The sequence below is a fragment of the Crocodylus siamensis genome, chromosome 5, assembly GCF_052110815.1.
Source record: "Crocodylus siamensis isolate JL-2025a chromosome 5, ASM5211081v1, whole genome shotgun sequence".
Classification (NCBI taxonomy): Eukaryota; Metazoa; Chordata; order Crocodylia; family Crocodylidae; genus Crocodylus; species Crocodylus siamensis.
In genome coordinates, this window is record NC_143399.1 from 201,454,389 (window position 1) to 201,477,450 (window position 23,062).

Genomic DNA, 23,062 nt, shown 5'->3' on the forward strand with positions numbered 1-23,062 from the left:
CATTTCAAAATAAGCAAGACACTTATGAGGAGAGTATATCACACCCTCCTAAGATATAAAGACTTTTAACTACTGCTTTGCAAAGCTGTTCATGTGAGCATACAGAGGCTAATAATTTCAACAGGGAGAACAAAGCTGCACAACTTATTACCATGTTTAGCAAGCAATTAAAGCAAGATGCTTTTCTACTGATATTAAATCTGTTTAAGATGTAAATAGTTGAGACTATTTCCAGCATTTCACATTTTAGTAATACAACACCCCATTTCCTTCCAGAACTTCATTCAGCTATAGACACCATCGAGACAGGAATCCAGCTTGGAAGAGAGACAACAGCCTCATGCACACTGGCCCAAGAAGCATCTTAAGCAACTTTCTGCTGAAAATTAGATTTAATCGTGGTTCTTTAGCAAGGGCAAAAAAGAACCCTCTCACCCTTGCTAAAGAAGACAGGACTACATGGCTAGACTATACTGACTTTATAGCAACTTTACTGATCTTTCAAACCTCTTCCATGCTAAAAATAAAGGCCCAAGGGATTTGGTGACATCATGGTTACCAAGCGTAGACAGAAACAAACCTCATCAGTAGAGGCAAAAGCCTTGAACGGTCCTTGTTTTTCTGTCTATACTATAAGTTTTGAGAAAATACCATTGACAGTTCAGGTGCCCTATTTAGTACAACTGCCCCATAGATAGTACAAGTAAGAAAACTAAAGCTCCTGTCTCTAGGACTGCTTCAGCTACTTGGAAGCAGCAGCGCACAATTTGGCTGCTACTGCCAACGGAAACAGACATACTGATGAAAACCAGAAAAGCTGGCTCAAGCTACAGCACAGAGCTGAACATGAAACCTGTTCTTAAACGAAGGGCAGAACGATATACGCAAGTGCTCGTGTTTGACTACTGAAGACTGCCACAACCACAAAGCCAAATGGAAAAATGGAGAAATGCCATTACCATATTTACTTAAATAGAAGACGACCCCGATCAAGACAATCCCCCAGTAATTAGATTCAATATATGGAACATTTATCAATTTGTTACAATTTTCCAGGTAAAGACTCTAATGATTGGAGGTCTGTCTTGAATTTGTCCCTCTCCCACTGCTACAGCAGGGAAGACAAATCTGGGTGGGGAGGGGTCAGGTAGCCCTTTGCTTTCTGCTTGCCCCCAGCTTCTTTCCCTGGAAGCCCCTTCCCCCTCTCCTTACTGTCAGACCCTGTTCTCCTTGAGCACATGGAAAGAAGAAGCAACTTTGAAAACAATAAGCTTGAAATTAAACATGACTGTAGCAATTTGCATATAGTATCTGTGCACTTCGTTTATCCAGAATTGATGCATGTTACCTTTTTTTTTTTTTTTAAAAGCTGCTCAAGTTTTAGCACAGGTACTCCATAAACCTTCTTCTGAGCAGCATGTTGGCACCTGATGTTATGGATGATGTTAGTCCAAAGCCAGAAGCTCATGATTTACTACAAAGTTCATTGGGCAGGGGCCCGCCAGAATTAACAGCATCTCAAGCTATGGTGATGCTGTAGTTCAGCACTGCTCAGTATGTGCATGTACTTCAGATACCTCCACAAAGGATCCATGAGCTAATTACTACCCCCCTCCCATGCCTGGACCTAGGTGTTCTTGTTACAAGTGCTCCAAAAAAATATATGCATATGTAGTGCAGGGCAACCTGGTCTGGCTTCACCTCAGGGAAGGCAGAGTCACACTAATATGCATCAGGCTGACAGAAAGAGCAACAGAGGGATGCTGGGTCAACTGTATGGAATGCCGTGGCTAACCATGACTTGAGAAAGAGTTGGCAGCAAGGGGGACTGCACTCAGTGGGCATTTCCATATGTGCTACACAAACCTATTCTTGTGGTATCACAACATCAGCATGTTTGCCCAATGTGGGCCATGCGTTTTACAATCATGCTTAGTGTTAGGCTGCATTTAATCAACTTCACAGCTAGTTTCCATTGCTGAGCACATGCTGTTTTTGGCAGCAGTTTAATGATAGACAGCATATTTACTGAGATTTCGCTGCATGTCATTTTAAGACAAGGGGCTTTTTTTCCCCCCATGCCAACAGGGGGGGAAAACATTCTGCTTGTATTCAAATAAATACAATAAGCATATTGGCTTGGAAACATTTACCAGTGCTGAAAGTATTTGTACTGGTCCAAAGAATTTCAAGACCTGACAGGTCATGAGATGAGGTATTTTCCCTCTAAGCACTGTTTTGAGAAGCAACTTTAAAAAAAAACAAAAACAAAAAAAAACTTGCTAATTAAATAAGCTTATTTTATAAATTAAAATTTCTCTTTTAGTGCTGTGTAGTCAGCCTAAACTACACAAGCTAGGCTGAGTTCTGACTTGCCCATCAAGAACAATAAGCTGATGCAAACAGAAATAAAATGTATGGTTTATGGAACACCAACAAAGAGAATCCACTTCATTGTCTCATGCCATTGGCAGAATAAAGGCTGCCAACAATATTAAGCAGACAAGGTTCTTTGGGTAAATCTGATATAATCTTTCAGGTATAAATACTAAGAGGAATTTTTCCAGCTATTTGAATAAAAGATACTAGATTTACCCAAACAACCTTGTCTGCCCGTTTCCTTAGACCAGCATGGCTACAACCTATACCCATTACAATATTAAACAGCATTTAAATGTATTTTATTAAGTAAATGAAGCATCAATGACTTTGGATATATCCAGCAACCAACTTATATAAAGCACCATTTTTACAAAAATTATGCACAGTAAGACAATGCTCAATGTGAGGGAAACATTTCTCAGTATTTGTAAGAAGACACCACCTTGTTAAACCACTTCGTGTTGTTTGTGCAAGCTGTTTACAGCAACCTGTAAAATCCCAATTCTGGTTTTTATGAACTGAAGCTTTAAAAATGCAAAACATTATATTATCCAACTCCTGGGAAACAGAGAAAGTACAGGGCTGTGAACTAATTCAAGATGCAGGAGATATCTGCCCTGTACTTAAGACATTTATTAAGTAATTTTCATCCTTAAACCTAAATTAAATCTAGCCTGGAATTATGCATTGGGCCTTTTTTTCTCACAAAGATATAATGTCACATTTTCCTCAAGTAAAATTCAAGTTTCAACTTGTTTAAATGCAGGGCAGTCCTGATTATAATGAGCTTCCACACAGAGACACTGTAGTTAAAAGTGCATAACAGAAGGAGACTTCACCATTTATTGGCCAGAACACAAAGGACTGATGAAAAAGTTTGCCTTTCCCCCAAATGTATGTATTTATATGGATTCCCAAGTACAGTGAAGACCACGGGTTTTCTCCAAACATCCCCCCCACCCCAATCAGTGGATGTTCACAAGAGACCTGCATTGCTTACTTTGCGTACCAGCACTTACCAGACCCCATGTAAAGTTGTGTGTGCCCACCATTCGTCAGCCCATTCATCAGCTCCATATCCTCCAGTTTCAGGAGCACAGGAGGCCTGAACTTCAGCTCTTCCTGAATTTTCTCCAGACTGATCTTCATTTGAGAGCAGCCCGTGTAGTTAAAGTGATATTTCACTTTTTGAATAATATTGTCTGTAACATTTTGTCAAAAAAGGCTTCAATTAGCTCAGGCTTAAATTAAGACATTGGACTGTTATAATTAGTGTGATTCCTGAAGGTCTTCCCCCTTTGTTTAAGCTTACTAGTACGAGGTCTAGCATTGTTTTGTTCACCATTTCCAGCCAACTATCTTGCCTTCTACTTGCTTTGTAATGCACGCAGCTTAGCTCTGGATGCCAATCAACCACCCTATCCCCCCACCCAATATGCTTAAAATATAGGCAAGGGAGAGGTAACCTAACCATCTTTTAATTAAGCCTACAAACTGTTCTGAAGCTTGGAACACAATTAGATCCCACCTACTCTGCAACATAAAGGCATCTTTCAATAGTAGCAGGTATCCTAGATTTACTACACAGAGACCTACAGTTCAAGCAGTGCTGGCAGTAGTACAGCTTCTCTGGACAGCAAACACCTACATCTGAGACTTGTGCAATACACCACCACAGTAAGTGTGCTATAGTCAGATTTTTATAACACTGTTCACATACAAACCTGTCTTTGCAGGTTTCACAGCTGATTTGATTCAAATTGCCAATGCACTAAGGTGACTAACTCCACTAAGACCTCAGTAGTTGTTACCCATCGCTCCAGGGTTTGATCCCATATCACCAATTGTTCTCTCGCTCCACTGATTTTCCCAGTATTGACTTTAAAGTGTTCAGGCTTTTGCACTTTTTAAACACAAAATATTGAAATATTTAAACAAAAATATTACTTCTAGTGTTACTCTGAATATTGGCGCTATTGAAATGTAGTAATCTACTAACTGAATACAGGGAATTTGTATTTACGTCAAATAGAGACATGATCTTTCAGCTGGAAGCCAAACAAAAAGAGCGATACCATGTTATTTAGGTTAGCTACTGTTGCTATGGAACATCAAACATCTGAGAAAGCCTAAAGGAAGATTACAAACTGCACTAAGTGCTCTGAGACAGAGAACAGGGCATCAGGTGAAAATAGAGGATTTCAAGCCACAACCACCAGAAAAAGCTTAGCACTGAAATATGCTGACTGAAAAAGCTGCAGAGATCCATAACTGCTAAACAGCAGTTAAGATCTTAAGCTATATTCAGAATAATGCATTCTCCTGGATTTTATTAACCAGCACGTAACAACGTGAAAAGATGACGACACAGGGAAAAATGTGATTCTGAATACAGAAAAAGATGCAAGGAACCTAGAACTTCTACATATTGCTCTCTCAATAAATGGCCAAAACTCCCCAAGCCAAAAATGAAGAGGTATGCAAATTCAGCACAGAAATAGCCAAAATTAGAATGGGGCCTGCAGCCACTTCCCTCATAAAGACAGACTTCCACACGCCATGTTTTTCTCTAGGGACTTATTGTTGGATGCAGGACCTGAACTTTCTTATTTCAAAGCTGGATGCTACTGGATCCAATGCATTCTCTCATCACTCAGAGTATGGATTCTCTCATAAAAAGGGGATTGAAGTTAACTAGATTTTTCAAAATAGTGAGGATCACCCCAGAGTGCCAGATGGTTGACAAACCAACCATGTATTTACATCCACAAAGAGAAACCCACCCTGTATGTTTAAATGTTTCACTGCAGCACTTAGGTTCCTATGTCATCTTCCAGTGTTTTTTGCTCCCAGTCTCCTTCTGTTGCGATTTGTCTTAAATTATAAAACGCACAGGGCAAGGACAGTCTTTTTGATCTGTGCTTCTACAACAAGCACAAGATGACACTTGTCTATACCTGAGGCTCTTGGGTACCACCACCACAACAACCTATTGGTGTCACATAATTAAGAGTCATTTCTCCCTTTCTGCTCTCTCATGCTGTCTGTCTTCCATCCAAGTAAAGCCACTGTATATGATTAGGCATTATCATTGCTCCTCATTATAACCAATCAGTTTGGTACTAGAAAGAAAAAGACTAACAAGGGAATAAAACTACAAACCAAATTCGAGAAAAGCATATGGTCTGGAAGCCAAACCTATGCTTGTAGTGTCATAGGCAGCAGCAAATTCCCACTGGAGCTCCTCCAGGAAGCAAAATGCCATGATGGTCGAGTAACTGCTGGAACAGATCACCATGGAGGCGATTTCCCCAGAAGAGAGAAAACTGAAAAGAAAAATATCCATTATAAGTCACAAAAATGTAGCAGGATCCTGGAATCAAAAACAAGTCAGTTTTAGATGTGTTGCTCACAAAAACATACCAGAAAGGGGGAAAAAAGGAAACAAACAAACGCAACGCATCTGGTTTGTGTGTCAGTTATAGTTCTGTTTAAAGATAGCTAGTCTCCATCTAAAAAAAAGAAGAAGCCTTTTCTGATTCATCATTCATTCAAAGCATTTATGCCCCCACCACCACCACCACTTTGTGCTCTTCTTCATTACAAAGAGCATTAAATCTAAAACTTGTTGCTGACAATGTTGTAAGATTAGAAATAGCATCTTTATTCATGCCTTGTAACATCTGCTCTAAAGGAAGATTAATTAAAATGGTAGCTCTTTTTTCACTCAGTGAACACCAGTTCATTCAATCTCTACTCATATAACAACACGCACTCCCACCACTACTTGCAAGTTTTAGTTCAGGACTCCTGCACGCAGTGCTCAAACTCTAACCAGAAGCGCAGGCTCAGATATGAGCTAAGATAAAGCACCAAATTAAGCCCAAAGATTACGGTTGTAAAAATTAAACAGTAATAAATATTCCTTTTAGGAATTGCCAGAATACCCACAATATATACTTTTCTTAACATATAAAGTCTGTGCATTTTTTTTGGCATCCTTTCCTCATAACACTAAAAAAACATTCTCCTGTAAAACAGGTTTCTTAATTTCTTGTCCACAAATCTTAAGAATTCAGAGCCTACAATTTTTAAGTTTTACAAGGCAACATTACTTATAATTGACAGGGGAAGGTTTGTTGTTCACCAGGACTTTCAGATTACTAATTACATTACCTGTGCATATTATAGCACGTATCTTATGGTACACCACAGGCAAGGATCTGAATAGTTCTGCTACCAAATTAGAGTTTCAGAAGTGTAACTTTGCAAAGGGTACATTATTAACCAATCCATGTCAGAATGGCAAGAGGTTTCAAGTGGAGTCTGCGCCCAGTGCTGTTCAATGTGTTTATTAATGGGTTTAGATGCTGGCACAGAAAGCTTCTTCAGCAAATTTGCAGATGACCTAAAACTGGGAAGGATTGTGAACATGCTGGAGGATAGGAGCACAACTCAGCAGGATCCCAAAAGACTGGGGAAAAAAATTGTTTAAAATTCCCAGTTTAGGGAAAAAAAAACTCACAAAGAGGGTAGCAAAGCACTGGAAGACTACCCAGAGAGGTGGTGGACTCTCCGTCCTTGGAGGTTTTTAAGATCCGGTTAGACAAAGCCTTGGCTGGGATGATGTAGTTGGGGCTGGTCCTGCTTTGAGCAGGGGATTGAACTAGATGTGACCTCCTGCGGTCCCTTCCACCCCTCATTTTCTATGGTTCTGTGATTGGAAAGCTGGGTCGGAGCTAACAGGATGACAACCAATACAGACAAATGAAAGGTGCTACACCTCAGGAAGAATAATAAAACAACCCACAAATACAAAATGGGTGATATTCCTGATTGTATGGCAGCACTATGGAGAAAGATTTGGGAATCCTGGTAGATCAAAGACTCAGTACGAGTCTGTGCTGCAATACAGCTGCACAACGGGTAAATGTGTTTTTGAGATGCATCAATCAAAGCATTAGGAGCAAGACATGGGAGCCAATAGTGTCTCTCTACTCTACACTGGTTAGGCCTCAACTGGAGGACTGTGGGCAGTTCTCATCCTTTTTAAAATGTGGAGCCCAGGAGACATTAGAGAGGGTGCAGATGTGAGCAAAGATAATAAAACAGCTTGAAAAGCAAGTCATATGAGGAGAGGCTAAAGGAGCTAGGTGTGTTCAGCTTGCACAAAAGGCACTTAAGAGGGGACATGACGTCAGTCTTCAAATACCTGAACTGCCATAAAGAAGAGGAAAAGTAGCTTTTCTCTCTTATTGCAGAAAGGAAGACATGAACAATGGCTTGAAGTCGCAGCAAAGTAGGTTTAGGTTGGATATCAGGAAAAACGTCTTCACTGTTAAAGCAGTGAGGCAGTGGAAGAAATGCCTAGGGAAGTTGTGGACTCTCCATCACTGGACGTCTTCAAGAGGTTGGACAGCCTTTGGTTCAGGATGATCTAGGTGCAACTATACTTCTGTTCTACTATGGGTATTTCCCAAGCTTCCAGGTTTTGCTAGTTGCTCCTGCACTTTCTTACGTATCAGCCTGTTTTTAAGCCTCCCTCAGAAGCACTGGGTGTTGGCTGCAGCCAAGTCTTGGTATTTGACTGGGCTGTGTCAATTCTCCTGCTGGAACTAAAGCTAGAGACTCCTGGTCCTTGCCCCTCTGTGCAGGATCAGACCAATGAACATTTATGGTCGGGAAGTAACTTTCCCCGTGATCAAATTGGTATGGATTATGGGGTTTTTGCCTTCTTCGGTAGCAGGAAGCATGGCCCTCTACCTGGGATCCCATGAGCATTTATTGACAACATTTCATAGAAGCAGGATATTGGCTATTGTGGTTCCCCTGCTTTACCTGTGGCAGGTTAGGGTTGATAATAGTTTTTGGAAGAGTTTAAATTACAGACTGTACAGGATGGTTTGGATAGGGATGATCCTCCCTCAAGCAGAGGGCTGGACTAGATGGCATCTGGACGTACCGCCCCCCTCTACTTCTCTAAGTGCTTAAGAGAAGACTACATCCAAAAAAAGGATTTGGATAGGTGTTAGTCACCACAATGCTAACATTGCGTCTCCTAGCCCCCAGAATGGAATCCAAACTCAAAGCATTGGGCACATGGGCTCCCTACTGCCTGAATGGGAAAAAAAGAGAAGATGAGTGCCTTAGAAGAAGGAGCCAAAACAGCCAGCACACTGAGCAAGTAGACAGGAAGTCAACAGGAAACAGCAAGCACAGGGCCATGTCTGAAATCCTGCCCCTACCTAGAGCTCAGGTGCCCAAGGTAAAGCCAAAGTTGGGATCCGGAGCCAAGGATCCCCTTCTGAAAGTAATCACCAACAGAGCTCACCGGTTTCTTTTGAAATTATGAAAGCATAGCAGCATCACATTCTCTGGGTGCTTAATATATAAAACAGGTAGCCAGGGGGAGGATTTGCCTCAGAACTGGGAAACCACGGCTCCTCAGGCAGAGGGAATTTTAATCTATATCCCAAACCTCCCAAGATAATGTCCGAACAACCAGCCTATGTGCTGGGCTGGGCAGGGGCCCTCCCCAACCCTTGAGGCTGGGACACTGCAGAAAGAAACCGGAGAATCATGAGGCCTGAAAAAGCACATGAGCAAGAGGAAGCACGGCCCAAAGGGCAGTAGTGAGGGCACTCACTTGAAAGGAAAGTCCTAGATTACAAAACGGATCGGAACTCGTGGTAGAAGCGATCTCTTTTATTAGACCAACTAGATTTTTGCAAAAGAAGTTTAGTTAATTGCAAGCTTTTGGGCACAAGCATAGACGAAAAGACTGCACAAGTTCTCCTGGGTAGAAATGAAAGTTCATATTTCATAGGAGAGTTGAAGGTGTGGTCAAGTCCTCTGCTTGGAATGCACCCAAGATCAGCAGTATTATTTTACATGGAAGAGTCCCTGCAATAACAGAAGCTCCTTCTTGTGCCCTTTCATCCTGGCAGTGCTTTTTGCACCGTGGCACAGCACTAACAGGGAGTCACAGACTGTAGCCCCACCCAGCCTACCTTATAACCCCATGTTGAGGGAACTCTTAAAAGGCGATAGAAAGGAGTTTGAACCCCTTCTAGCTGAGGAGGGCACAGAACACTGGTCTCCCACCGTCTGGACAAGAACTCAACCACTAAGCTACTATACAGTAAGATGAGCACTAACATAATGTTTTCATTCAACCACATTCTAGAAAGTAAGCACCTGTGACTGCATTTTTGTTTTTTTTTGTTTTTTTTTTAATAGTCCAGATTTTGTTCCAAAGTATGCCAACACCTCCTGGATTTTGCCCTTCTGGGGTCCTTAGCACTCAACCTAATTTCTGGACAACTAGGGAACTTCCAAGGAGGCATCAAGTATAGGCAGCTCCAGTGTTAAGCAGATTATGAACAGGGGTCTGGGGATAGTAATTTTGGACTTAAACAGACTTTAGGCACTTCATCTTTTCTCGATTCTGGTCCCTAGGTGGGAGGCTCCTACTTGAAATCAGTTATGTAAGCCTGAGCCATAGGGCATACCGTTGCTGGTCCTAGAAAGCACTGTTAACAGGTTTTAGAATCCATTTGCATAAAAACAGACAACTGGTACTTATTAAAAAAAAAAATAATAATGTATCTCAACATATGCCTGCTGTGCTCAGTAGGAGTCACGTGGCTGAAGTGCCAAATGAAACAGAATAATCACAGATCTCAAAAAGCACTGCTGGCAGTTTAAAATCTAGATCCGTGGGTTGAGATTTTAAGAACCACCTATTTCATAAATTTCATAGACATTTGGGCTGGAAAGGACCCCAGAGGATAATTGAGTCCAGCCCCCCACCTCAGGGGCAGGAAGTCAGCAGGGATCATAGGATCCCAGCAAGATAAGCATCCAAATGTGTTTTGAAGGCGTTCAAAGTGGGCGCTTGAACCTCCTCAGGTGGCAGTCTGTTCCAAACCTCAGGGGCTCGAACAGTGAAGAAGTTCTTTCTTACGTCCAGCCTGAACTGGTCACAGTGGAGTTTGTGACCGTTTGATCTTGACATCCCTTGGGGCACTCTGGTGAACAGCTGTTCCCCCAGATCCTGATGAGCACCCCTGATAAGCTCATAGGTGGCCACCAGTTCACCCCGAGCCTGCGCTTTTCCAGGCTGAATAGCCCCCTTGCTCTCAGCCTCTCATCATAAGGTCTGTTTTCTGACCTCTGATCATTTGCATGGCTCTTCTCTGTACCCTCTCAAGCTTCTCCACATCCTTTTGAATTGGGGAGCCCAAAACTGGATGCAGTACTCCAGCTGTGGCCTCACCAAGGCCAAGTACAGCGGGAGAATGATGTCCCAGGATCATAAGCTAAGAGTGTTAGACCCAAGAAGACATGTTCCCTCTGGAGGAAGTAGAGAGAAAAATAAATGACATAGTATGAAATGAAATAATGACTGACAGGATGAAAAACAGAAGAGGAATTTTGTTATACATGATCAAGACTACTATATCTGAAGTGTCACTTCTCAGACTTGGATATTCACCAATCTAAGCATTAGATCTACACATTATGACGCAACAAAGGCAGCTTTGTTTTCATCAAATACTCTCACAGTCAACAAAAGCCCAAGCTGGTTCTTAAACCAAAGTAAGTGGCTTCCCAGGATTTGGTTGGAAGGGCAATTTGACTATAAATGTGCATGTATAATTTTGCAGGTCAGGCTAAGGAGACTACAGAAGAATGCCAAAGCCTTAATTAAAACTGAAGGATATTTTAATATCTAATGTATTACCTTACTCAGGTAGAGTTGAGTTATTTTTATATTAATAACTAGTATAAGAGTTTTAAAGTGTGTGTTAGGATGCTTAAGATAGCAGGGGAGGGCAGGAGAGATACAGATTAGATGCAAGAAGATAACAAAGAGGGAATTAAGTGCATGTAACAAACTGATAATACAAACAGTCCTTTGCATTCATATTTTACCTATAGGCATGTTCTAGGTACTCTTGAATCATACAAAGTAAATAAAAACAAGACTGCTTACCATTAAACTAATGGTAAGAGAGCAAACACTTCTGTAAAGTAAAGGTCGAAAGAAAAATGATGGCTTACTGTATGCTGAGGTCACGTCCTCTTGCTGTACCTCGACTGGGATACTGTGTCAGAATTAAGGATAATGCTTTTAATCTCTTCCTGCATTCTAGAAAGTCTTGGCTGAGATGAAAATCTGTTGAGGCCGAGAGTGGGAGTCCGTCCCTCACCCGCACCACACAGGCAAAGAAGATCATGGACATCCTCCGCAGGGGTACTCATGAGGACAACCTGGAAATAATGAGAGCAAAGGTGAGACCGCATCATTTACATAACAGTGTAATATGCAACCAGGTAGCCTGTTAGAGCATCTGTTTAACTGTTTCAGCACTGGGGTACTGAACAGTACCTCATCAACTTTCAAAAGTACATCTAAGAAGTTTTTAAGTTCTTTAAAAAAAACAAACCACAACCTGGAATTGTACCCTTTTTCTGCTTCCTGTTTACATAAAAAAAAAATCCTCAAAAGGTCTCTCCTTGGAAGAATTCATCAACTTTTTCCTCTCCATTTACCCCAAAAAGGTCAGCAACATTGAGGAATGCTTCTAAAAGTACAAATGGCAGCTGGGCATCTACTTCCCTAAGACAAGTGGTAATTTCAATGGTCTTCCAGGCATTTGGTACTGTAGTCAAGACCTGCATTTCTAGCATGAACACAGATATGAAATAACTGTTCTGACTGACATCTTCTAGGCCTTCTTTATAGGTTACATAAAAAAGAAGAGAAGACAACCTTAATACTCTCTAATTAGTAGGTCATTTCACAGCAAATTAAGCATCAGGACTTACCTAATGCATGCAAGCAGCATAGCAGATATGTCCCTCAAAGTAACCAAGCGTTCACCAAAAATGCCAATACAGGTCTTACAAGGTTCTTTGGGTAAATAGGATATCTTTTATTAGACCAACTAAATAGTTGGAAAAATAGTTCTTTGCAAGAACACATCGTTCTTTGCAAGACAAACCCTCTTCTTCAGGCAGAGGGAGAGTCGCTTCCTACTGAGCAAGGATGTTTGTGCCTGAAAGCTTGCCAAAAACAATTTCTCTATTTAGTTGGTTTAATAAAAGCTATCACACTTACCTAAAGAACTGTGTCTGCCCATGTCCTTAGACCAAAACGGCTACGACCAAGAACCCTAAATAAAGGTCTTAGGCCTCTACCGCACAACTGCATTTAGGTGCTGCAACGTCTCATTCTAGACACCTAGACCCCAGAGCAGAATCAAAAACCCACTTAGGTGTCTAGGCTCCCTCGGCAAGTCAATAGGGAGTCAGGCACTACAGACAGATCCAAAAACCCTGCACACTGGGTGGGAAGATGTCTAGAGCCGCCCAGTGAGAAACACTAAGCACATGGGTACTTCCGAACTTCCACTGCTCTCCAGGCTTAGGCGACAACGCCTCACCTAACCTAGGCTGCTTCACGTCAGAAGTTCCTCTAGCAGACAAGAAGGTGTCATAAGAGACAGAGCCAGCTCAGATGCATGGTCATGACTCTCATCAAAACTACATGGCACCCCTACAGCAGCCACACCAGTCGAAGGTGAACAATACTCACAGCTTTGCTGGCAAACCTATGCCAAGCCAAAGTCAAAGCTGTAGGCAGGTAGCTCCATTTATGCCAAATGCAGATCTCACAGTCATCCCTTGAGATTAAAATGCCGTCTATGATTCATTGCCGGCAGTCACTGTTTTTCTCTTCAAATGTGGCTGCCAGGACAGGAAAAAGAGGTGGTGGCATTGCCATCTTTCTACAACAGCCTAGCAGCTAGAGCACTTGCCCAGGAAAATGGAGACCCAGTTCCATGCCCTCATTGACATCAGGGGTTTAAACCAACATCTCACGGGACAGCGCCTGAACCACCAGGGCAAGTGGAATGAGCAGCCTCTTGTGGCATGCAGAGGATTGGGGAGGCAGCACAGCAGCTTTTTTGGCTGATGCTGATGGCCGATTATTAACTAGCCATATCAGCCAATACTAATCCAACAGCCAATATGCAGCCCAGCAGCTTGGAGAGCAGCATCCTGCCTATAAGTCTGATGGGGGAGGGAAGAGGTGTGGGTGGAGGGAAGGGACGTTGTGGGGTGCAGATTCAGGCCCCCATGGTGAGGGAGGGAGTGGGGCAGGGGCAGGCACTGCCCAGCCAGGGCAGTGAGTGCAACCTCACTTGGAGCAGGGCAGAGTTGTGAGTGGCCTGTCTGCAGGGGGGCACAGGGGGCTGGGAAGGAAGAGGCAGCTGCCCACCACTGCACACATGCCCAGGGGAGGTATGGGGGGCATGTGCCCCCCAGATCTGTGTGCAGGGCGAGGCCCAGCTGCCCACTGCCGGTTCAGGGCCAGGGGCTATGCTAATCTCGTCCTGGCAGGGGGACTGGGCCAAGGCAAGCAGCAGCAGCACTGAGAGGGGTGGATATGGGGTGGGCGATAGCCACTCCATAGCCCGCCTTCCCAGTGCCACCGCTGCCCACCCCACCCTGAATGCAGCCCTGGCCCATCCCCCACCCCCACCAGAAAAAAGCCAGCACAGCCCCTCGCCCTGAGCCCACAGTGGGCAGCCCACCCTTGCCCCATGCACATATCCATGGGGGCACATGCCTCCCAAAGGGGTGCATGCAGCAGCAGACGATCACTCACCCCTTCCACGCCCCGCCCCCCAGTCTCCTGCACCCCCTGGATGAGCCACCCACAACTCTGCCTCACTCCCAGGGGGGTCACATTCAGTGCCTCCCCTGCGCCTCCCCCACTCACTGGGGGGGGACACACTCAAACTACATCCCCTCCATCCCTTCCCCCATCACAGACATACCAGCCAGATGCTACTCTCTACACCACCAAGCTGTACTCCTGGCCATGTGCATGTTGCGACTGTGTGCATGCACACAGCATTTATCGGTGACATTATCAGCTACACCAGCCAAAAAAAGCCAATTGCCAATGATGTTAATTTTCCTTTTATCGGTGCCGATCTGATATGGACCAATATATCAGTGTACCTCAACTAGAAGCTTTACTCATATGCCAGGAGCCTAAAACTGTATTATTCAGTTTAAGATTGATCCAAGGATAGCTTCACTGGTGGACCATCAAGACCATTAAAAAGAAGAGAGGGTCGTTGGAATCATCTATGGAATAAAGAGTTTAGAAGGGATCAGGTAGATTATACTGACCCATGAAGCCAAGTGGCTCCCCCAATACTGCTGCCACTCCCAGGCAGTTGGTTTTAAGTTTTGGGTGGAAAAGGAATCAAAGAGGGGTGCAAGCATACCAGTGCATCCTCTTTCTCCTTGGATCTACCCCTGGATACAAGCTAAGTGGGTTGGGAGACCAATCCACCCCTCCTATGGAGGTTGAGTCACAGTACACAAAGGGTGCTTAGCCCATTTTAGCCCATTTAGTTATCACCAAAAAAATCCCACGGTACAGAAAGGATTCACAGAACCAGGGATCAAGACCATAGCTGTGTAGGACAGAGCAGGACACTCAAGTGGGAGAGGGTCTGTCTGGAGTTATAGTTCCTGCTCCCAGTTCCATATATTCATTTTATAGACACACACGCACACACATTATAACTTCATTGGATTAAGAAAGATAATCCTTGCCCACTAAAACGTTGATTTGTCTCAAAAAAACATGTCACTGGATCTCATAATTCCCAAGCACAGGATCACCTAGCAAAAAATTAGAACTGGCTATATCAAGTACTTCATAATGCCTCTGATCGCCGTCTAAACTTTCCTGTTCAATGGTAAAATTAAGAGGGACACAACTCAGAGAACCTGAGCTAGCTTCTCCACCACCCTCATAAGAATAGTTTCTGCAGCACCACAGAAAGCTAATTTATATCCAATTCATAACTCATACTAATAAATCTGGGGAATGAGACAAAAATTACACTGTGTAACCAGGTGTTTGGTGTGCTGAATAGGAATGAAACACTTTACCATACAAGAAATTAAGGCAATAGTTGTGCACATTTTTGTTGCTGTTGTGCAATTCTGTTAGCAAAGCACACAGCTGGAGGGAGCACAACCTATCTTTTTAAAATTATGCTGATATTAGTGATACCATTGTATTTATCCAAACTATGAAATAAAGAAAGAAGTCACTTAGGGCTTCCACTCCAGTAAAAAGGTCCATATTTGCTAGGCTGAAAGACAACAGAACTTGTTAGTTTTGAGCTTTCAAAATGGAGAAAATTAAAACTTTAAAAGATGCCTCAACACTATTCCCGTAATAATTTATGCTAATAAAATAAATGATATTGTAAAATCAAAAAGAAAGTCCAAGAATAGTTGCACTTTAACATACCTCTCCTTAACAACAGTTCACCAGCTTAATGATAAGATAACTGCATGTAGGATAGTGACCTTTAATTTGCTCTGGTCAATACGAATGTAAGAAAAAACAGTGCACAAATATTTTAGCAGGTTAAAGTTTCAATAAGTTTGTTGGTTCAGAAGAATATTGGCAGTGACTTTCAAGTGAAATCCAAATAGCAAAATAGCAGCATACTTTCAGTCATCAAGTGCAAATACTAAGTTCAATTTAGTCTGCTGTACAAAATTAGTTTTGGAAATATCTAAAATAATGAAAAGGCGTAAAGAAGAGACATCTGGCACTTGTACTGATGCTCTCAGAAGAGTGAGGGAACATGCCAAGCAAGGCAGCAAACTGAAAACAGAATAAAGGGTTTTTATTTCTTTATGCCATGGGCTATAATTAACCTATGTCACTGACTGACTCAATATACCTTGGATGCCAAGAGCTTAGAATTCAGAGAAGGATTAGATATTTGTACAGACAGCACCTTTAGTTAAATTACCCAGGAAAAACAATTTTCTAACGGATAAACCCAAAAGCATGAAAGTGTAAGTCAGTCACTCATTACCAGGGCATGTTATTCCAAACCTGGTTATTCCAAACCAGGGGGCCTCTTTCCTCTGAAAGATTTGGTCACCACCGGACCACGTGCCAAGTGAGACACCAGCAGGCACCACAGTAGAGAGGTCTAATTATATTCCAGGCAGGAAGAGTTTAATCCTAAAATGTAGCATCAAACATGGCAATATTAAACAGAATCAAAGAGTTAGAAGAGACTCTGAGGGTAATCTGACCCCTGCACAGCTGCAGGGTGCCCCATTCATGGACCAACCCAAATTGCTGAACAAGCCCACCCAATTTCTTTTCAAAATCTTCCAGTAAAGGGGATGCCACAACTTCCCTGGGAAGCTTGTTCTATTACCCTTGTTCCTTTTTTTGTTGCAGTCCAAAAGTCATGGTTCAAACCCACTGCCTCAGATCTCGCCCTCTATGGCAGGGGAGAACAACTGTTCTCTAATTCTTTAGGGCAACTTTTCAAATATTTGAAAACAGCTATCATGTCACCCTGCTTCCCACTCAGCCTCCTTTTCTCCAAACTAAACACACTTACAGCTTGCATTGCAAGAGTAAAACAGTGCAAGCTGTAGGAGCAAAGGCTTCTCCCCATACAAAAAGAAATCAACTTGTGGTCTTCATCCATCTGAAGTTTTGGTAAAAATCTGGCAGGGATTTGATTAAGACAGGTGACAGTTAATGTTACCATGCACACAGACAGCAATGCCTAATAGCAGCACAAGGCTGTTCGACACATCTGTTTTATATATCACACCATCAGTCAGGGCAGCACTCAAATACACCCACCTCTCTGAAAGGATCTCCTTTTGCATGCCTTCCTCCCATTCCTATTCTGCAGCAAAACCAAAAAGCACCATAATTTTCATCTCTGCAACTTGCTTACCATTGCCCTGCAGGCACAAAAGACCATTCAAAAATCCATTTACCAAATTTCTTCCCACTAATTCATTAAGCTCTTAACAACTAAACTTTGCCACGTCACCCAGCATCAGCAAATGCATACCACAATGACAAATCCACCCAAAGTAAATCAGATCTCATTACCGTAACTCTTACCCTGCCTCTCGTCTCCTCAGCTTGTTTTTTCTGTTTGCATTTTATCGCTTGCCTGAATTTAAGGCCCTATCCAGCAACCAACTCTATGATGGACCTTTGCTCTTGTACAGAGTCCCACTGACTTCATGGAGGAGCCAACTATGTGCACGGATCCGGTCATACAGTTAAAGGTTTGGGGCCAGAAAATACATCTTTACTTCTCTGTTAAGCACCTGTCAAGTCTTTTGATCCTCAAAATTGAGTGCAATGATGTGTTCGGAGGATTCATTCAGAGACACCATCCACACGGAGGTGAAACATATTTAATAAAAATACCTCATTAGTGCAGCTCCACATCAGTGGAAAACAGGTATAACTTTGCTTAATCATTTCAAGTAATATGCCAGTAGGGTAGGATAGAACTTTTCAGAGACAAATTATGAATTTCAGTGGGTCTCAAAAATACTGGTCAGTGTGACAACAGCTCGCAAACATGCTTTATAGCCTATGGCTCATTTCAAGAGTGGGCAATGCGCTACATATAAAACTGACATATATTACAGTGTTATGTAACCCTCTATACAAGTTCAATTCCCTATTTATAGAGGCCATTTCTTCTACAGATTTCTATTACACTTGTCCTTATTTTGTGAGAGAGAAAACACTGCCAACTAAAAGCCTCAGAGCACAGGTGGAGAGACAACTAGACAACTGCCCAGCTGCTTTGTCTAAAAATAATGATCTTTTTTGTTGTCAGCATTAGAGGAATTTGCTCCTTAAATCAGTCTCATTCAGCAGCAATAGGAAGCTGCTAGTACTGAGAAACCTGAAGTGTCTCAAGTCTCTCTCATGGCCCAGCTGAGCCTTTCCCTTGTTTGAAGGCAGTCCATGGGACGGTTTCAACCCACTTCCAGTTGCTTGTCCAAGTTCTGACCTTGGCCAAACGTATGCAATTCTACTGAAGACAAAAGGAAGGTGTCTGTGAAAGTTATCCTCATCTGGAAGTCTGAGGCTTTTTAGCTGTGTATCTTTTTGATTAGCAATGGAATTTTACTATGTATAATGAACCTTCGCTCTCCTTTTCAGATGGGCTAAGCACCCATTGTGCCTCCTAATAGCAGAGGCGGAAAAGGGCATCTAGACCTACTCCAGAGTCACTGTATGTGCACTCCAAGGCAGCCCTACAAAGAACCCGAACTAGCTCTGGGTGCGCAAGGGCCATAAAAAGCAACATGGCCACAGTCACACAACACTGTACCAACTTAAATCGGCTCTTCTGAGATGCAAGGATTACGGCCTAGACCTGTAGTGTCAATCTGATCCTGCGGGCCTGATCCCACACAAGGGTCATACTGCAGGCACGACCTGGTGCTCTGATGTGACCCCACAGCAGGAACCTGCATACCGGCCGAGTCTTGCACACCAGATCGGGCTACAGCACAACCCCACGGGTCATGCCAGATACAGCCACAGATTTCATAGATTTCATAGACATTAGGGCTGGAAGGGACCTCGGGAGATCATCGAGTCCAGCCCCCTGCCCAAAGGGCAGGAAGTCAGCTGAGGTCATAGGATCCCAGCAAGATAAGCATCCAATTTCCTCTTGAAGGTGTTCAATGTAGGTGCTTGAACCACCTCCGCTGGCAGACTGTTCCAGACCTTGGGGACTCGGACAGTAAAGAAATTCTTCCTTATGTCCAGCCTGAAACGGTCTTGCAGGAGTTTGTGACCGTTCGACCTCGTCATCCCTTGGGGCGCTCTCATCTGGACTATGGAGCTCGATCATCTGGACTATGGAGCTCTCCCAGGTCTGGAAATTTGGCAGTGGGGGAGCAGTGGCAAAGCTAATTGCCATGGCTTCCCCACCACCAAGTTTCCAAACTTGTGGGGAACTCTTCAGGCTACATTTGGTCAGTGAACTGGAATACCACTGGTCTAGACTCGCTAGTAGCTCAGCTCCCAACATGCCCTGAGCTGCAGCCAGTATTTCTGCACAGTGAAAGCAAGCTAGTTTGTTCTCCGCCAGATCTAAGCATCTCCGCACCACACTGCCTCATACCATGAAAAATATGTGCCCTAAAACTCTAGCAGGGCAGGGAAGATGCACAGATGTCTCTAAATGAACGAGCAAGAAGGAAGGATCATGCACAATAGGCTTTACAGAGCTAAAGTGTCTGTGCTGCTTTTTTTTTTTTTTTTCCAGTCTCAGACTTCACATAATAAACTAGGATGAGTTAATATATGTGAGGGCGGGACCACGGCCAGTTACTTTGGCTAAGGAAGCAGTGCGTAGTATGTCCTCCCCTCTTTCCCAGCAGCCTTCAGTGACACTACAATAGTTCACCACGCAGCCAGAAGGTTGATGCCAGGTACCAAAGAGCCAGCCTCCGGAGTGATTCGGGGGGGGCACCTATCAAGCCCGCTCAGCTACTCAGTTTTCCACAGTCGCACGCTCAGCCTTGTCTTTTGTTTTCCAATTGCCCTCTCCTTCGTATACTACCTGCTTGCAGCATGTCATTCCACAGCATCTGAGGACCTGAGTTCAGCACCAAAAAAGGGGGGTTTTTTTGGCAAAAATATTTATTTCTAATATATACATATATATATATATATATATATATATATATATATATATATAAAAAATAATGTGCGTGTGTATAACTCCAATTCCACCTCTCTGCCAAGTGGCCCCTATGGTTCACTTGGCAGATCAAATCACACCAAAAACCCGTTACACGGTTGGCACCGTGCAACCTGCACTCACTCCCTCGACACACACATGCACAAAAAGAATCTCAGTAATCAGAAGCAGCGGGGCTGGAAGGGACCTCCAGAGGGCATATCTAGTCCAACCCCCTGCCTGAGGCAGGCTCACTCACTCCTGTCCAAACCACCCCATACAAACCAGCATCTAAACTCTACATAAGACTCCCCTCAACCCTGACAACACAGACCGAACACCCCAGCCCGTCACATGGAAAGCAGGGGAACCGCTCAGCCGATGTCCCGCTTCTCTGAAGTATCAATATGGCCTCAAGGGATCCCAGGGAGAGGCCGTGCCCCCGCCCGCACCAACCAGATTGGGGGTAAAATCCCCAAATGACCCCAAACTTGGCATCGGCCTGAGGCGGAGCAGACGGACGAGACTCACAGGCCAGGAACCCCTGGCTGTGGTCCCAGCAGAAGCGCTGGCAGACACACTTGTATACATACGTACATACGTGTGCATGCATGTGTGTATGCAGATATAAGTGCACACGTGTCCGTGTGGACATATTTGTGTATATGTGTATGTATGTCCGCGTATATCTATGTGTGTCCCTGTGTGTGTATGAGCGCGTACGTGTGCACAGGCATATATATGTGAGCGTGTGTGTGTGCAGCACACCCCACCCCGTGTCCCCGCTGTGGCGGTGCCCATGCCGCCGGCCCGGACGCAGACGCCCCCCCGCAGCCTCGGCCCCAGTCCCAGTCCCAGTCCCCCCCCGCCGCGAGGACCCCGCGGCCCCGGACCCCGCCCCCCCGCGCTCTCACCTGCCCCCGCCCCGCCCGCGCCGCCGCGTCACTCGCCGCCCCGCGGGCTGCGCCGCCCCGCCCCCTCCGTTTCCGCTTCCGCCCGCCATAGAGATGGCGGCTAGAGCGGCGCGCAGGCCCGGAAGACAGGGCGCAGGCGAGTCCGCCAGGTGGAACGCCCTCCTCCGCAGCCCGGCTCTTAAAGTGACAGGCCCCGCTGTGGGGGGCGTGGGGAAGGAGGCCGCCGTCTGAGTGTATTGTCCTCTGCCTGGCAGCAGGGCCAGGGCTGGATTTGGGGTTATTTAGTGCCACGCCCAAAATTTGGAGTTGGGGGATGACCTCCCTCATCTGTCCAAAAGGAAAGGATGAACCATTGTGCTAGAAATCTGCATTGTTAAGGTTTCTTGAGAGGTTTTGCCTTTTCCCACATGCTGTGCTCTGCCCAACCCTCCACAACGTCCGCCCCTTAAGAGATGACTCTTCCCCGAATACCAAACAGCCTCTAATATTGATGATGTAGACTATGAAACGCTTCAATAATATTTATCCAATGCTCCGTCAAATAGCAGCAAGCTGCCCCGGAGGGGTGGGGTGGGGTGCGGAGTGAAGGGGCTGCCTCCGCTCGCAGGGACTTCCAACACAACCTGGTCCAATCTGCTGGGGGCAAAGGATCTGCTCCCCTGGATGTACTCCTCTGCACAGGTAACGAGGGTATGCCAATTATACAACACCCTTAGTAGGATAGATATATATGTATAAAGAGAGAGCGATCTATACATAGATCTATATATAGATATATAATATATATTTAGATAGGTATCGTATTCTATATATATAGGTAAATATTACAATACATAGCAAAAGAAAACTTTCCAAAAATATTCTTAGTAATATCTTTTAACAGCACCAAAGGTACACAGGTAAATATTTACAATACAATACACTAACCACCCATCATACCAAACTAACCCAATTCCATAACATTTTGTACAGCATATTTATAATTATGGTAATCATACAAAATAAGAGGTGCAGTTGTACATGATATAAGGCACATTTACCCCTGGATCCCAGCTAGCAAGGGGCGCTTCCCCTTCTATGGGTCTAGCTGAGCGGGAAACTTCCACCCGGGCCTTCGCGGCGGCCGGCGGGAAGGGGATTTACCTTATTTCATAGTTTCATAGTTTCATAGTAGCTAGAGTCGGAAGGGACCTAGGTAGATCATCTAGTCCGACCCCCTGCCTTAGCAGGAAAGAGCACCGGGGTCAGATGACCCCGGCAAGGTGCTCATCTAACTTCCTTTTAAAAATCCCCAGGCTAGGAGCCTGCACCACTTCCCCTGGAAGCTGGTTCCAGGCCCTAGCCACCCTGACTGTGAAGTAGCGCCTCCTAATATCTAATCTAAACTTACCCTCCGCCAGTTTGTGACCGTTATTCCTGGTCACTCCTGGCAGCGCACGGGGGAACAGGGACTCCCCCAATACCTGCTGATCCCCCCTGACCAGTTTGTAGCAGGCCACAAGGTCCCCCCTTAGCCTTCTCTTGTGGAGGCTAAACAGGTTCAGGTCCCGTAGCCTATCCTCATAAGGCCTGCCCTGCTGACCCCTGATCATACGAGTGGCCCTCCTCTGAACTCTTTCCATATTGTCCACGTCCCTCTTGAAGTGTGGCGCCCAGAACTGGACGCAGTACTCCAGCTGCGGCCTGACCAGTGCCGCATAGAGGGGGAGGATCACCTCCCTGGACCTGCTCGAGATGCATCTGTGGATGCATGATAGGGTACGATTGGCCTTCTTGACTGCCTCCCCACACTGCCGGCCCATGTTCATCGTGGAGTCAATGACGACTCCAAGATCCTTTTCCGTCTCCGTGCTGGCAAGAGGAGAGTTCCCCAACCTGTAAGTGTGGTGCCGGTTCTTCCTCCCCATGTGCAACACCTTGCACTTATCAGTGTTAAACCCCATCCTATTCTCATCCGCCCACCGTTGCAACCTGTCAAGGTCAGCTTGTAGCCTATTGCACCCTTCTAGTGCACCCACATCCCCCCACATCTTAGTGTCATCAGCAAACTTGAACAGGGTGCTTTCTACCCCCTCATCCAAGTCACTGATGAAGATGTTGAACAGTGCAGGCCCGAGGACCGAGCCCTGCGGAACCCCACTGCCCACATCCTTCCAGGTCGAGAAGAAC

The 23,062-nt window shown here is 44.6% G+C and overlaps 1 protein-coding gene across 7 annotated transcripts in view; it reads right to left on the reverse strand.

Annotated features, from left to right (window-relative positions):
* SEC22C (SEC22 homolog C, vesicle trafficking protein) overlaps window positions 1-20,976 on the reverse strand; it is a 32,983-nt gene extending 12,007 nt beyond the window's left edge. For 3 of the 7 annotated variants that reach the window (XR_016442399.1, XR_016442398.1, XM_090047858.1), the window contains exons 1-3: window positions 11,449-13,793; window positions 5,545-5,708; window positions 3,402-3,584 (exon numbers count right to left, since the gene is read on the reverse strand). Coding sequence is in view for 5 of the 7 variants with exons in the window: in XM_090047858.1 (XP_089903984.1) it covers window positions 3,402-3,584; window positions 5,545-5,708; window positions 11,449-11,630 (529 nt within the window). In the remaining 2 variants the exon portion in view is untranslated. Of the gene's footprint in view, window positions 1-3,401; window positions 3,585-5,544; window positions 5,709-11,448; window positions 13,803-20,893 lie in introns of those variants that run through there. The other 4 variants (XM_090047855.1, XM_090047856.1, XM_090047857.1 and 1 more) reach the window with 4 other exon arrangements.
* Between the last annotated feature and the right edge of the window lie 2,086 nt (window positions 20,977-23,062).